The sequence below is a fragment of the Pezoporus occidentalis genome, unplaced genomic scaffold (genome assembly GCF_034315485.1).
Source record: "Pezoporus occidentalis ecotype Australia unplaced genomic scaffold, CSIRO_AGI_Poc_V1 ctg373, whole genome shotgun sequence".
NCBI lineage: Eukaryota > Metazoa > Chordata > Aves > Psittaciformes > Psittacidae > Pezoporus > Pezoporus occidentalis.
This window is the reverse complement of record NW_026915695.1, coordinates 238,008-253,219: the sequence shown is the minus strand read 5'-3', so window position 1 is coordinate 253,219 and position 15,212 is coordinate 238,008. Positions and strand designations below refer to the sequence as shown.

Below are 15,212 nucleotides of genomic sequence, written 5' to 3'. Positions count from 1 at the left end.
CTGTGCTCAACTGTTACATTAATTTCCTTTTACTGGAAACATTTTCATCTAACAATCTAAAAATGCAAATCAAGGTTTCCCTCAACTGGTCATGAAGTGCAAATTCAGCATCTGAAGGTTTTTGTTGGTTTTTTTTTTTATTATTTTTTAAAAGTAACTGTGGCTTATGCATAGATTTGTTTTAAAAGTTAAAGAAAAGTTACCAGTCGATGCATTATATCATAGACTTTTCTATTTCAGAATAACAAAGCAATTGGTAATTGTTTTTCAATTCCTTTTTAACTTACTCAAAATATTCAGGTTTAAGTTTTGTTCATAATGCAAAAAAAACTGCAAATTTCTGTGAAATGCCATTCATTATTTTAAAAAAAAATTAAATTGCTAGATTTATTTAAATAAATATTGTAAGTCACAACATGTTGTCAGAAGAAATGGGGAAAAGTGGATTACAACTCAGGAAATTATGGAGGTTTTCAAAACACACATGTATAGCCTATTTGCATGTATTTAGAATTACGCATCATTGCTATATAATTACATATATTATTTCTAGATAAGCTTATTACTGACATGATAGGAGATGAAATAACTATGCATTTGATACAATAAGAGTTAAAGAAAAATAGAAACATAGATCTTGAAAGAAAATGCTAACATTGTTCATTAAGTTTTTCAGAAGTTCTTTTTAATACCATTTTTAAAATATTTATGGTAATTCTGGTGTAAAATCTACCGCAGTCCAGATGGAAAAATACATCAAACAAAGGCGTAACATAGGAGAAATCATTTGACAAATGAAAAAAGCAAAAAGCAATTGAAAACTTGTAGCAATTAAGACACTTAAACCTGTAATGTTCTTGTGAATCACGGCTCTTCACTGAATGTCTTAATATGTTTCCCTCTGTGAATTTGACTCCATCTTTCTATAATTACCAAGATTTTTTATGAGTTGTATTTCCAGTTACTGATTGAACACTGCTGCATGTCTTGAAGTCTGTTTAGGGTACTTCTCTATATTACTTAGATTTGTAGGTACAGAAGTTCAGGCACTATTGAACTGACACTTCCTAAGCTCAATTTCTGATTTTCAATATTAGGGACATCAAAATATTCCATGAATTTTGAGCACTTGGATAACTTTGGAAAACCTCATATATGTGTTTATGTATTCCAGGACAATTAATAGCCATTCCAGTGCTCCTCAGGTGTTTGTGAGGGACCTGACCTCAGCCACAACGCAACAGGTTTCTTGGTCACTCCAAAATTATGATCTTCTGACCTGTGCAAATAGCAACACTAAATTTTTCTGTTCACGTCACAACTTGAGTTAATATAATTGGTTTCTTCAACGTCAGGGATCATTATTTCTCATCTTGACGATGCAAAGTTATGAGCCTCCTTCATCTTAAAAACTTTTTGGGTAATTCTCACTCCTAATTATAAAATCAAGATACCAAAATAGGCAAGAGAATGACAGATCCTCAGGCTAGAGATGGCTGAGAATCAAAATTCATCTGTTTGGGGTCTTTTTAACATATTAAAAATGTATGTAACCTGAATTATGTCAGCATTTCCTAGAAGGAAAAGTTCCATACATTTACATCTATCTAATATACATTTAAAAATAAACCCTAGTGCACCCCTTCTTCCTCACAGAATGAAAAATCCCAATCCTAGATTAATAGAGGATGTAAAAGCATTTTATGCCACTTTGCCTCTTACTTGTACCTCTCAAACTGAGGTTTGTATCTGAGAAAAAAAATAGGTATTTCCTCCTCTTCCTCTAAAATAATTTTTGTTTTATACTTTTAGTATTTCCTTTCAGCTTGGTTCACTATCAAAACACAGGGACTTTATAGAAGTTCAGCATTCATTTGGGTAACAATTTCAAACATATATTAATAGGAAGGAGGAAGAATTAATCACAGAGTCTATACTTTGTCATTGCATCTGCTCATACCATAATAAAACTCTTTCAGGATATCACCAAAGCAAATGTAAATTAAATTCTGTGACACTGATGTTATCAGAATATTGAGAAGTTAAAATTACACATATTCTTTTACAACAAATCTTATTGATGCTGGCTTTCAACCTCATCAAACACCAGCTTCCCAAAGGAAGCAGAGCACAAAATGTAAAGTCAAGAGCCTTTTATTTTAACTCAACAAATACCTCCTTGCATGACCTTCACTGCAGTGAGCCATTCCCCATTTGCATATTTAATGAGGATAATAACAGGCATTCAAGAAGTGCTGAGCCTCATCAGAATTTATGGTATCAATGTTTTTCCAAAACAGTCATTAAAACTTACTTTAGAAATGTTTGTATTATTTAAATATTAATGGATTGTTGCTGAAAAGTGCCTTGATGTTGGACAATAAACAGCAAGGGAACCCCTAGGTTAAGCACTGTTTCTTTTTATTAAAACTAAGGCACTACAGACATCGTCCTCACTCGGTGTTGGCAGAGATACAGCCATATCTCATCACATCACAGACTGCTTTGCATCAAAGGGGCCTTAGAGCTCATCCAGTTCCACCCCCCTGCCACAGGCAGGGACACCTCAGACTAGACAAAATTGCTTCAAGCCCTGTCCAACCTGGCCTTGAGCACTGCCAGGGATGGAGCAGCCACAGCTTCCCTGGGCATCCTGTGCCAGGGCCTCAACACCCGCACAGTAATTGACTGGATAACACCACCACAAAAAATCAAGAGTGATTTCTCCATTCCTGGCTTAGAAAAATCCATTCTGTAGTGGGCCACTTATAGCACTTCATAAACCTTTTTATTATACTAAAGCCCAATGCAAAGCATGAGAATTCATAGGACCCTTCACTGCTAGAGGGTGTCCATCCACCCTCCCCAGCAAATGGTTCCCATCAGTCAGGAACCCATGGTCTCCACCCTACTGGAAACCTTCCACAGCTTTCCTAAAAGTCTTAAAAGGCTGTTCTCCTTTTCTTTACTGCAGCCCCTGTGGTAGACCAAAAGAAAACCCAGATTTTTCTGCACCACCAGAACCTGCAGTGATACTGCCCCAGTATAATATATGCATTTATGCATCTCATATATATATATACCATATAAATCATAGAATCATAGAATGGTTTGAGTTGGAAAGGACCTTAAAGTTCATTCATTCCCAACTCCCTGCCATGGGCAGGGACACCTCCGACTAGATCAGGTTGCCCCATCGAACCTGGCCTTGAGCACTGCCAGGGATGGGGCAGCCACACCTTCTCTGGGCACCCTGTGTCAGCGTCTCAGCACCCTCACAGGGAAGAACTTATTCCTTATATCTAACCCGAATTCCCCCTATTTAAGCTTTAATCCATTAACCCTTATCCTATTGCTACAGCCCCTGATGAAGAGTCCACCTCCAGTACCCTTGTAAGTCTCCTTCAGATATTGGAAGTCTACTCTGAGGTCTATAATAAATATATGTTATTTATATACATAAATGCATAATATATATAAAATAATATATAACAAACATCATGTGTGCGTGATATTACAAGATACTGACTCAAAAAATATCTTCCAATGATTTCATCCAGAAAAGAGAAAGACAAAAGACAAAATAAACCGGACAGCAAGTCTCAGGCACATTGCTCAGATGTTCACGTAATTGATCCTGTGCCTTGGCCTAGACTTCTCATAGTGTGCATGACAAATTATAGACAATAGCAGAACCTAAAGGAATCAATGGAACGCCTGTTATTAATTGTGACGGAAATGAATCAAAATGGTTGGGAAAAGCCCTAAGCACATAGTGTAATGCCTCTTTCCTGGCCAGGTATTTTACACAACCTCACAATGTGCAGTATCCACATCTTTCGTAGGGGCATAACAAAGAAACAGTCTACTGACTCCCCAGCCAGACAGGCAGTGTGGCTGGAAGTGTTCCATGTATTCCAGTTCCATGTATTCCAGCTTCATGCCCAATTGTCCTTTGGGTGAATTCCTAGAAATCCATTTCTCCTGGAAAGTTTTAAGATGAAAGAACTTCCCAAGGCGTAATCACAATGTGCTACCAGAGGAATTTGAAAATTGACCTAAATGTGGAGGAAAACAATTATAGTAATTGCACTGGTGATGTACTTCCGAAATGTGTTTTGTGACTAACAGGTAGTGGAAGCACACAAGGAATTGCACTGACTTCCACAGGTCCGAGAAACTATATAAAAGTGCTCACATCCCCACGCTCTTCCCAGCGCTCCTCCTGGTTTACTCTCCTCAGTGAACTTGGTAAGTTCAGATCCTATTCTCACAGAGATTCCTTTAACTTGGGAATGACTCCTTTACTAACATTCTCTCATATGTAACAGTGGTGGAAGTATTTTATCCTGTATGGTTTTAAGCTGTACAGTAAAAAAAAACTGGGGACATTGACGAATGAATTTTCAGATATCATTGGTAAGATGTGAAACCTGGTAAGAAGTTGTGTCTTCACATAAGAGAAAGCAGCAGCTCTATTGCTTTAGCTTTTTAAACTGAAATTTGGTTCATGGGCAGAATTGTGTATTATGCAAAGCGGAAATGGCTTTTGGATGAAAAGATGTTGCAATAATGAATATGAGTAAGTCACAAGAATTGCTTTAGTCTCTCTGAAGTCACTGGAGCAGCTGTAACCTGTGGCAATAGAGGACTTAAACATTAAATCTTTACTGCCCAGCAGAGTATTTTCAGTATCCTTGCTGGAGCTGGCACTAACAAAGCCAAGGTTGCACAGGAAAATGAATATTTTACATAACAAGATTAAAACCAGACAAGGAGGCTGTCTTTAATGAACTTGTCATGATTGACCTCAGCAGCCTGTGCTGGGAGCCTGAACACCAAAGCACATAGATTTGGATGTACATCTGCAAGCTGAATTTCCTGCATCCAAAGTCCAAAAAAAGGGTATTATATTTACTTTTAAGAGGAGAAACTAAAGAAACTGTGTCTCACAGTCAGATCTAACAAGGAGGGAGCATAGAAAGGGGGTTGGGTACTCTTGCCACCAAGCCACTACTTCTGCAGCTCCCTGCAAGCTGATCCTACCCCTTACCTCCCTATCTCTTTCAGGTTGCCTGCTCCCCTCCACCACACCAAGATGTCTTGCTGCTACGTGTACCCGTGCTACAGCATCTGCTACTCCCCCTGCTACAGGACCGTGCGCTGCTCCCGGACCTACAGCTGCTGCAACCCCTGCAGCTACCGGACCCTGTGCAGCTACCGGCGCAGATACAGCTGTGGAAACTCCTGCAGCTACGGCTCATGTACCACCAGATACTATTACCCTTCCTGCTGCAACTACAGCTACAGGTGCTGCTACCCCTGCTGTTAAACCCAGTGGCAATACCTCTGAAACAAGAATCAACCCCAACCCAGCAAGCAACGAAGAATGGCTAATGTCAGAGGCAATGCTTACGGAAGCACTGAGCCCCTGTGGCAGCAACTGAAGTTACTGAGAACGAGGAGCTTCGCTGCTCTCTAACACTTTTTGGCATTCGTATTTTTGTTCTTTTTGTCTGCTTCTTCCTGTCTTTCACAACTAGGAGATCTCTCTTGATATTCTGCATTTAAACCCTTTTTGACAGATACCCTATTTAAACTCTTCAGCAACGACAATCTGCAGCTCATTTGAAGCTTCTTACAGTTGCTGCAGTGGTGTTAAAGGACTTTGCAAAATTAGCTTTTGTGTCATCTGCATTTTCAATAACTACTTCCAGTAAGGTGCTGCAGGACTGTGTAATGGAGACGTATTACAGCTGTCTCTTCTTTGATCTGGATTTACAAGTACCTAAGGGATGAACAACACAGCTTCAACAAAAAGAATGTTCTGGGTAGCATAGTGCAATGACTCATCTTCCATAGCTCTTTCCAGTATCCCAAAACTATAATCTTTCTGTATCTGTGCCAACTCCTTTCTTATTGCATTAAACTTTCTGCATAAAAAAAATTGAAATTCCAGCTGTCTTCTTTCCTGTCTCTAGTTTACATGGATATACTGAGTGTGGTAGCATCCTGAAGGGACTTTGTATTCCTAATGCTGGCAAAGCATTTCATGTCCTTCCACCTCCAGAGCAGTTGGTCCCAGTAAATATACCCTTTGCTTCCCTTTTACCCCTCAGAAATTAAAGAAATGCCACAATTTCTCCCTTTACTTAATTGAAAATATTAACAGATTTAAGGTTAACATACTTCAGCAAAATAGGACTGCAATAGTCTTTATAATAGTGTTTTAAAATGGAGAATTACTCACAAGCCTTTATAGGGAGCATACAAAGATGTTCAAGTGAGCAGAATGTTGTCCTATTCCCGGCAATTTAAGTGTTCTTGCTCCAGAGCCACAATTTCCTATCATATTTCACACAGACACTGGGTACAACAAAATCCAGTTCTACAGTTATGAGAATTCACTGAATCTGGAGACTAAAAGCTAAAAGACAGAAAGAAAAGTGGAAAAAAAAGAGGCAACTAGTTCTTAAAAAAATAAAATCAAGTGAAACAGTATTCAATGTCTCCAGGGTGTTTTGGTAGCTGCCTCCAGCCACGGAAGCAATGAGAAAGTGCCATCACGTCATCTTCCTCCTAATGCAGCCACAGACTCTCAGTTCTGAGCCCAGAGGTTCTATAGCATCCGCCTACAATATTCAGTGGGAAAAAGGAAAAAAGTCAGTAAAAATCAGTGGTAACTTTGCTTGCTTCCAAACTGTGGGCTCCGAGTGTACTTCCCTGAACTGACAGACAAAAAATATGCATCAGAGGTACTGGCCAAAGGATTTCCATTAATCCTATCAAACTCTATACGCTGCAAAGGGAAAATTCCTCCCCCTTTTCCATGAGGGAGTCCCTAATCTTTCAACCCTGATCTTTCCAAGTGCCTTCCAACCCGGGCTCTTTAATGATTCTATGATAATATACAAAATACAAACTTATTTCAAACTGTAAAACCTGATGAGTCCACACATTTGCAGATCGCATCCAGTGATGGATCATGTCCGAACCACATGACATTATCCCAGCAGCAACAATGAAGTAGTTTAAATGAACCACTTATTTGGAATACACCAAGCCAAAGCCTGGAGTTGTAGAAACATGTATAACCAGAGGTACAGCTGAAGGTTCTTGCAGCTACAGAAGTCCATGTTTCCAGGCTTGAGGAGGGCAAGTCTCTACAAGCAAATCCCTGAGTATACAAAGTTAACTTTGTCACACAATCTGTTTGATGCTATTGATTTCAAGATATTTGAGGCATGCAGGTGAAAAATAAAACCAGAGATGCAGTATTGATGCAGCATAATTTTTAATGTGAGTGAAAGGCAGATAGATTTTCAAAGGCATACAGAACTGAAAGACCGCATTCCCGAAGGCACATTACACCCTGCTGATTCCATTCAATCAGCATTAAGGTTTTGCGTACATCACGGCAACAAACACGAAAAGCAGCTCACAAAGAACTGCAGAAACAAGCTTTTGATCAAGAGGACGGTTCGGGTGGCAAGAGAGCAAGCAGACACAGAGCATAAGATAAATTATTGCAAGCACTTCAACAGCAGTGCAGAACACTCAAAGCCTCCATGAAGGGTGGGTGGCTGCTGTCACCAGGGCTCTGCACACCAGTGACCACTGCTGCCAAGGTTCACCATCAGTCCGTGCTTGCTGGGCCTGAGTTGATCTTCACTTCAGGGATGTTCCAGCTGGGTTTAGCAGCTCCCATAGCCGTACCTCAGGCCATAGCGTGAACCAAAGGGGTAGCCGTAGCGGCCGGAATAGAAGCCTGGGTAGCCATAGCAGTCTCCAAAGCCATAGTATCCCCTATAGCCACCATACAGACCTCCAGAGCCATAGTAGTCCCCAGAGCCATAAATGCCCCGGTAACCGTAGAGACCACCACAGCCGTACCGGTCCCCAAAGCCATAGAGGCCTCGGTAGCCGTAGAGGCCACCATAGCCCCGGTATCCGCAGGGACTCCCGCAGTCGTAGCTGCGGTAGCTGTACAGGCTCCCATAATTGCAGGGAGAATAGCAGTCATCCTCACACTGGTTTTGGAAGAAAGTCATCTTTCTGTGATGGAGGCAAACCTGAAATACAGCAACAGGGAGAAAAGAAAAAATAAGGATTACTACAGTGGCAGGAACAGTCTCAGAGGCAAAAGACTGGCCATGTGAGACCAAGGACAGAAGCAAAATTATCACCAAATTCCTCAGATCCTTATTCACCTTATTGCATCCCATTTCTATCATTCTGTCATTTTCCCACTGTTTTGGAACAATGGGGTTTGTGTCTTTTGTCACTGAGATTTGTGAAACACTGACTACAGCATACACCTGTTACAGTCCAAAAGTTCTTTGCTGCTGTTTTAGGATTTTACTTAGAGAATACTGTTAGGAGTTAACAAACCTAAATTTCTTTCAGGATATCAGCTTTGGATAGAGCTCTACATTCCCAAATCCTTCAAGAAACTCTTCAAGAAAGCTCGAAGTGTCTAATGCTTGCCATGATAACACACTTCAGCTTTTGGTTTAATCCTGAGGTAAAGGTTGGTCTTGGTGTTCTTTTCCACCCCAGCTGATTCTGTGATTCTATGATTGCAGCAGGGTTGAAAGTAGAAGGTCCCATTTCAGTAATTTACACCAATTTTGATTGGAATCTGGAAATGCTGACAGCACATGCAAGAAACCATGGAGCGTTAACACACGTGAACATGTGCTGTCCTGCCAAACAGACCTGAAGACCTTCCTTAAAACAGAACAGAAGATTTGTGAAAGACCTCTCTGAGGGCTATGGTGAAGAAACCATTCTCTGCATCTGCAGACCTAGTAACCAGCAATCCTCATCATGGAGCCAGATACCCAGTTACCAACAGGACCAGAAAAGATTCAGCCCCATCTTTAAAACTTGAACCCACCAATGCATAAGCACAGACACAAGGTACTGAGAAATCTTAATTTCCAGAGAAACCACAATCCTAACATAAATTATTAACCCAAAATTTCTAATTCTTATGAAGAATATGAATGGAAAGAAGGCTTACCGAGTTCACCAGGGGGAGGAAGGCAAGAGAGCTGATGAGGAGCCTAGAGCTCTGAGCCCTTTTTATACTGTCTCTTTGCCCGCCTGGCTTATCTTAGACGCCCTGTGTATTCAAAAGGTTTGTAGTCTTATTGGCTGGAAAACAAATTTGTCTGCACACGTCATATCTTCAATTAATATAATTTTCTCCATTGTTTGGGATTATTAGTGTGTTCCCAGCCTCCCATATGTCACATGTATTACAGGTTTCTTTCATCTTAAAATTTTCTGGGCCAACTACATTCCTGATACCATTTTATAGTCTTCACTGTCAAAACTGAAGTTTATTTGTATATCATTTAAAAGCATTTCTAAGTTCTCAAAGAGAAAGAAATTTTCAGTGAAGAAATAAAACCTTCCCACATGTTTGAAAATCTCTGTTGTTCACTGGAAACTCTAATGCACCATGGCCCAGGGTGCATGTTTAAAGGAAATGAAAACATAAATGTAGGTATTTTATATTAAACTACATAGGCAACTTCAGGAAGCTGGACCAGCACGACCTGCAAATAAATCTTAATTGCATTCCTCCAGAGTTCCTGGTGAAGAAAAGTCATGCTGCTGCATAAGCAGAAAACATGGTTTTGACAAAAAGACAACTACAGCATTGTTTGCAGTAGTTCACTGGAGGGCTTGACCGCAAGTTCAACCCAACAAGGTAGAGAATACAAGTAGGAACTTGGGCTAGGGAATAATAAATGATAAGGATTTTGTGAGGTGCACTAAATTCTGTTTTCCAAAGAGCCATATGAATATTTTCTTCTCGAAGAATCAACCACGTGTATCAAATCCACTACAACAGTGAGGAACGCTGAAGTTAACTGCATAAATCCTTGTATGACCTTCACCTAATTTCTGGCATTAATTTAAATATAAAATAAGGGCAATAATGAGCAAGCAGGATGTTGAGACTTCCTCAGAATTTTGAATACCAAAGCACTTCATAAACACTCATTGATGTTCTCAATTTGCAAAGTGTTGCAGTATTTAAATATTAATAGTTTGTCACCGAAAGACACCCCAGATTTAATAATATGGTCACTCACAAGACACATTAAGGTCTCTTATGTCAAAGTCCTAATAAGGTGATGCATTTATGTTTCACGAAACTCAGAAACTATTAGAAAAATCTAAAGTAGGAATAAAAATTTTGGAAAATTCACAAGGGAATTGAAAGATATCTTCCAAATCACTATTGTAGAAACTGGGACAAAACCCAAACAAAGCTGTTGGCAAAAGTTCCCCACCAGTATCACTGAGTAGTACTAGAGGTCACGAGGCTGTTGAATAGAAGCTCTACTACAATGCTTTGGCACACCAAAGCCTAATCCTTCTCTCCCCCACATGTTGCACCATAGATGTAAAAGCCAAGTGACTGGAGAACCTACAAGCAGATTGCGCAAATGGATATGGTCTAAACATCTCCCCAAATTATTTCTATCCCTCCAACTACAAAGAATTTCATGCAATTTTACTAGAAATATGCTGAGCTCAATTTCTTCTTGTTTTAAGATGAAAGAAATTCTATAGGTATTACACATGTGTCATAACATCAAACTCTGAAAATATGAAAATCACAGACTCCAATTACATCAATTGAAAGAATAATGCATGCAAGAAGATATGCTGCAGAACTAACACCTAAGTTGAAGAGGGTATATATAGGGACCTACAACTCCATAATGCTATTCACTTCTCTTGAGCTACTCCCCTTGGTGAACCAGGTAGGTCAATACTCTTTCTGATGCATGTAGAGTTGTATGTATATATGTCTATATGTTAGTAGAAATAATTGTGTGTGCACATGCATACGTATATATATAAATAAGATACTGGTGTGTACATATATATGTGACATATATGTAACATATATATATGTATGATACCCTAAGCAATTTCTTGTCATTTTGGAGCTAATCCCAAACACAGAATTCTCTGTGACATCGAAGAATTCCTTCACTGAAACTTTTTTGCTCTTCCTGTGCTTATTTAGCAGTAGGCTTTAGAACACTGAAAACTTGAAGTTTACTGCTACATTTTTGAAGTCAGAAATAATTTCCGGTTCCAGCTTCTTTTTATCAGGTGTTGGGAATTCAAATCCCTAGATAAAAACTTTATGAAACATTTACTACTTTAAGTAGACACCCAGGAAGGAAATTCCTCCATTGCACTGTTTAAGTTTATCCCATGTCCAGTGGCACGCAGCTTTACTGGTGATGAGGGGAGCTTGTGAGAAGCTGTTGTTCTCATCTGAATAAGCAACTGGCATATTTTTCTTAAATTTATTCAAATTTCCCTAACTTCTGGGGTGGAAAAGTTCAATATTCAGTTGGTAAAAAGTCTATTTTCTATGGATAGTCAGCTGTTCAAGTGTTCTTTGGGATTCAGATGAGAAGAAAAAAAAAGGCAGATGGTTAAGAGGGTGAAAGACCTACAAGAGGGAGCGAGTTGAATTTCATCAGCTCTGCCCAAGCTTTGAGCCCTTCCTCCTGCTGTCAGCAGCCCACAAGGTCACCTTGCTTCTGGGTGTGTGTTTCAGGTTTACCTGCATCAACGAACAATGACTTTCTTCAGGGACCTCTATGACGATGGGTGCTACTCACGATTTGGCTATGAAGACCTCTATGGCTTTGGGGGCCTGAATGGTTACCTGTATGGGAGCCCATATGGCTACTACCGCTACAGCAGCCCATATGGCTACAGAAGCTTTGGGAGCCTGTATGGGAACAGAGGCTTGATCGGTTATGGGGGTTTTGATGGGGGCTTTGGAGACCTGTACAGATTTGGGTACGGTTACCCGTTCTCTTCTCGTTTTGGAAGCAGATGCTTCTATTGAAACTGCTGTCTATGATGAACCAACAGAAATAGCAATCAAGAAATGAAATGCAGGACACGGATTCATGGCTAAGGTTATGATGCTGAGAAATGCTGAGCACCCACACCTCTGGCTGAGTCCAATGGGAGATGCGGGTGCCAAGCTGCGTAAGACTACTCTATATATAACCCTTTCTAATATTTTCCATTTCTTCAACTATTACTGTAAAGGGCAACTTAAATTACAGCAAGCACTGAGCCATCTTTACAGCATGTTGATGGAGTAAAGCAAGACTTTCAGGCGTGAGTAAAGTGCTTTTTAAGTTAATTCACAGCCACTTTGTATTGCGATAGTAACAGGAGTTTCTGCAACCATCACGGACAAGTCCACTTTGTTCAGCTGTAAACTTCACCAAAGATGACACCTAGCAGAGAAGCTATGTTACATATTCACACTGTTCCTCATCTGGCATGATTTATAAGCAACCCTGAAAGCAAGAAACATGTCTTGACTGTCTAAACTCCACTGTTTCCACAAGGAGAAAGCATCATTCAACATCAGACACACTCTGCTTGCTGAAGACACTTCTGTAAAACTGCAAACTTACTCTTTCAGTTCCTCAGTGTTTTTCATTTTCATTAAAATTACTCTTCTTAATAGTATCAGACGTCCAGTCTTCTCCTTTTGTCTGTGCTCATATGCCACACTACAAAGACCAACAGCACTGCCACTCTAACCAACCTCATTTTAGCTAACCTGTGACCCTGGGTTTACACAAATACTTCTCCAGAAAAGGGCATCACCTGACTCTGTATTACGAAACACATACACTCCTGGAGCAAGCTGGGCTTTGTGTTTGAAAACTACCTTTCTAAAGCAAGAGATTGAGTGGAAGCCTCATGGTCTCCTAAGAAAAGATAGCAAGGACACTCAAGGTTAAAGACGCCTAAGAGGAAAGACCAAAGGCAACAAAGCCATGACCATCTGCTGGAGGGATCATCTCCTTTGCAAACTGAACAGCCAGGTTATTCAGGGAGTTCCTGTCAACCTCTACCATGTCACCTTAGAGTAGTCTTGATTTAGATTTATAATATGAAAGATTACAATCTGGGATGGAACAAGGTGGTTCAACAAGCATAGCCTAGACAAAACTGCATGGATCCCACGCAAGCCCAATTACACATCAAAGATATCAGCAGGAGTCAAAACTTCTGTTGCAGAAGTGGTGGTGAGGGGGCTACCTTTAGGCTGATTTTCAAGAGAGACACTGTGTGACTACCCCTTTGCTTCCCATGGTGGCCACCTACACAAGCATTTCTGCATTCCTCAGCTGACAGAGCAAAGTGGAGGTCAAGAAGCTATGAGAGCAAATCAGAGAATCCCTTTCATAGGCAGAAAACTGGAGGCAGGATAGTCTGCAAGCTGTAAATGCTATTCCTCCAGTCCAAAGTTCCTTTCTTTATATCCATGCCATTGTTTTCACTTAAACCTTTTGACCTTGAACTGGACTATAACAGATGAACCCCAAAGATCCATTTCCTTGTCTGGGAAAGAAGCAGCCACAGCCAAGAGATGGGCTTGGTCTGCTGCCTTGTTGCTTGGAGCTCACCTCTTTGAGCCCTAGTCTGAGCGAGACAGAGCCAAATCAGGATGCCCCAGGAAGAAGGTGAGGGCAGCAACCTCCACCCTAGCCTCCTAAGCAGGGCACATTGGCAGTAAATCAGTACAACCCTTTGAAACTGGCAAAGCTATTAAAACATCTTCTGTAATCCTTCTGCTAGCTGCTGTCAGCAGCAAAAAGGGCTGGGTTCCCCAGGGAAAACATTAAGAAATGGTAGAGTCTCCCAGCACAATAAATGCAGCTTATCTCCCTTGGATGCCCTCCAGCACACAAGGGTTTTCCTATCGGTACATACTGTGCAGAAGGGCTGACACAGACTTGCACAGAAGATAATAAAACATGGATTTTGGTGAAATTCTCAGTCTGCCCAGGATCCTTTGGCCACAGCTTAACATCCCCGTCCATGTTTGCCAACATAGCTGTATTTATGATGTCTCTTCCTTTCACCACATCCCACTTGTTTCATTACCAGAGGCACTGCCACTTCCGACAGCGGGTGCAATCACCACCCAGTGCCTGGGGAACATTGCCCACAGGCTGCAACTGACTCTCAAGCCCAGCCTACCCAGACCTGTCACCAGTCTCTGCCACACTGCCTCAGAGCCTTCTGCCACCTCCTCGTTTCCCTTTCTGTTTTGAAGATGCCACTGCTCTAGTTGTGGCTCCATCTCCCTGCACAGCACTGAGAGGGTCCCAATGCATCTTGCTGCTGCCTCCTGCCTAAGCAACCTCAGCCCTCCCCTCACTCCAAGGATCCAGGGCACAGGCAGGATCTCCTGCCATGCTGCAGGTCAGCCTTATGCAAAGACTGGAGCCCAACCACCAACCAGGGAGGGAAACCAGCTTCTCACCCCATGTGCCCCTGCCACAGGGGCCTTTAGCTACCAAACAGGATCATTTTATTACCTATTCATTCAAACAACAGAAGGAGTCAAAGAGTCACAGTTTGTTGCAGAATTGGGGTCCACACCATTCCCTGCCCCTCCCATCCACCAATCAACAGCACTGATGCCCATTTTCTATGGATCCAACCTAACATCTTCGGAAACTCTGAGTTTTTCTCATATTCCTATTCAGTGATGTGTGAAGAGCATCTTCCCTGTTTCATAGGGTTTTACGCCCTAAGGCTCAGGAAAAGGTGAATGATTAGAGGAACTCTGTACCTGATATTATCATACGAGATGATGGATGGCTAATTTAGCTAACAGAAAACTAACTCCTGTAATTTTGTTTCAACTTCTGAATGCTGGTCTGGAACAGGGTGTATTTACTGCATGCATGTGGGAAATTATTGAGTTAAATGCACCTTGTAAGCAACCCACACATGAGGCATGCTGCAGAACAGGCCTCCAGCACAAAGATTCACTGCAAGAGGGAGAATCCTTTTTAAAAATTAAACTTAGCCCAAAATGAGAAATTTGGCTCCTGATTATTGCACAAACTGGGCTGGAAGCTTTTAAGAGTGCAATATTACGCCAAACCTTTTAAGAGAAGGGGAAGTGCACCTTGGTATAGGAAAATTGGCCTTACAATGAGAGAAATAAAAAACATTTCAAAATTCACCATATTTAGATTAATATCCTTCTCCCATAATGCCATAATGAACCTAAAAGCCATTAACAAATGCCTTTACCTTAAAAAGACATTAGTAGCTTCTTAATAAGATAATTGGTATCTTCAGTTTTCTGAAAGCCTCAAAGCATTTCACATGAG

General features: G+C 40.8%; 2 protein-coding genes across 2 annotated transcripts; one reads left to right on the top strand and one right to left on the bottom strand.

The window, feature by feature from the left end:
- Positions 1–7,485: 7,485 nt before the first annotated feature.
- LOC134170423 (keratin-associated protein 6-2-like) lies at positions 7,486–8,051 on the bottom strand. The gene has a single exon (XM_062631784.1). It carries the CDS (start codon positions 8,049–8,051, stop codon positions 7,695–7,697), a length of 357 nt encoding a protein of 118 aa, XP_062487768.1. The 3' UTR covers positions 7,486–7,694.
- A 3,572-nt stretch (positions 8,052–11,623) lies between these two features.
- Positions 11,624–11,899, top strand: LOC134170426 (keratin-associated protein 19-2-like). Its single transcript, XM_062631786.1, has one exon. The coding sequence runs from the start codon at positions 11,624–11,626 to the stop codon at positions 11,897–11,899; it is 276 nt and encodes a 91-aa protein (XP_062487770.1).
- The last annotated feature ends 3,313 nt before the right edge of the window (positions 11,900–15,212 follow it).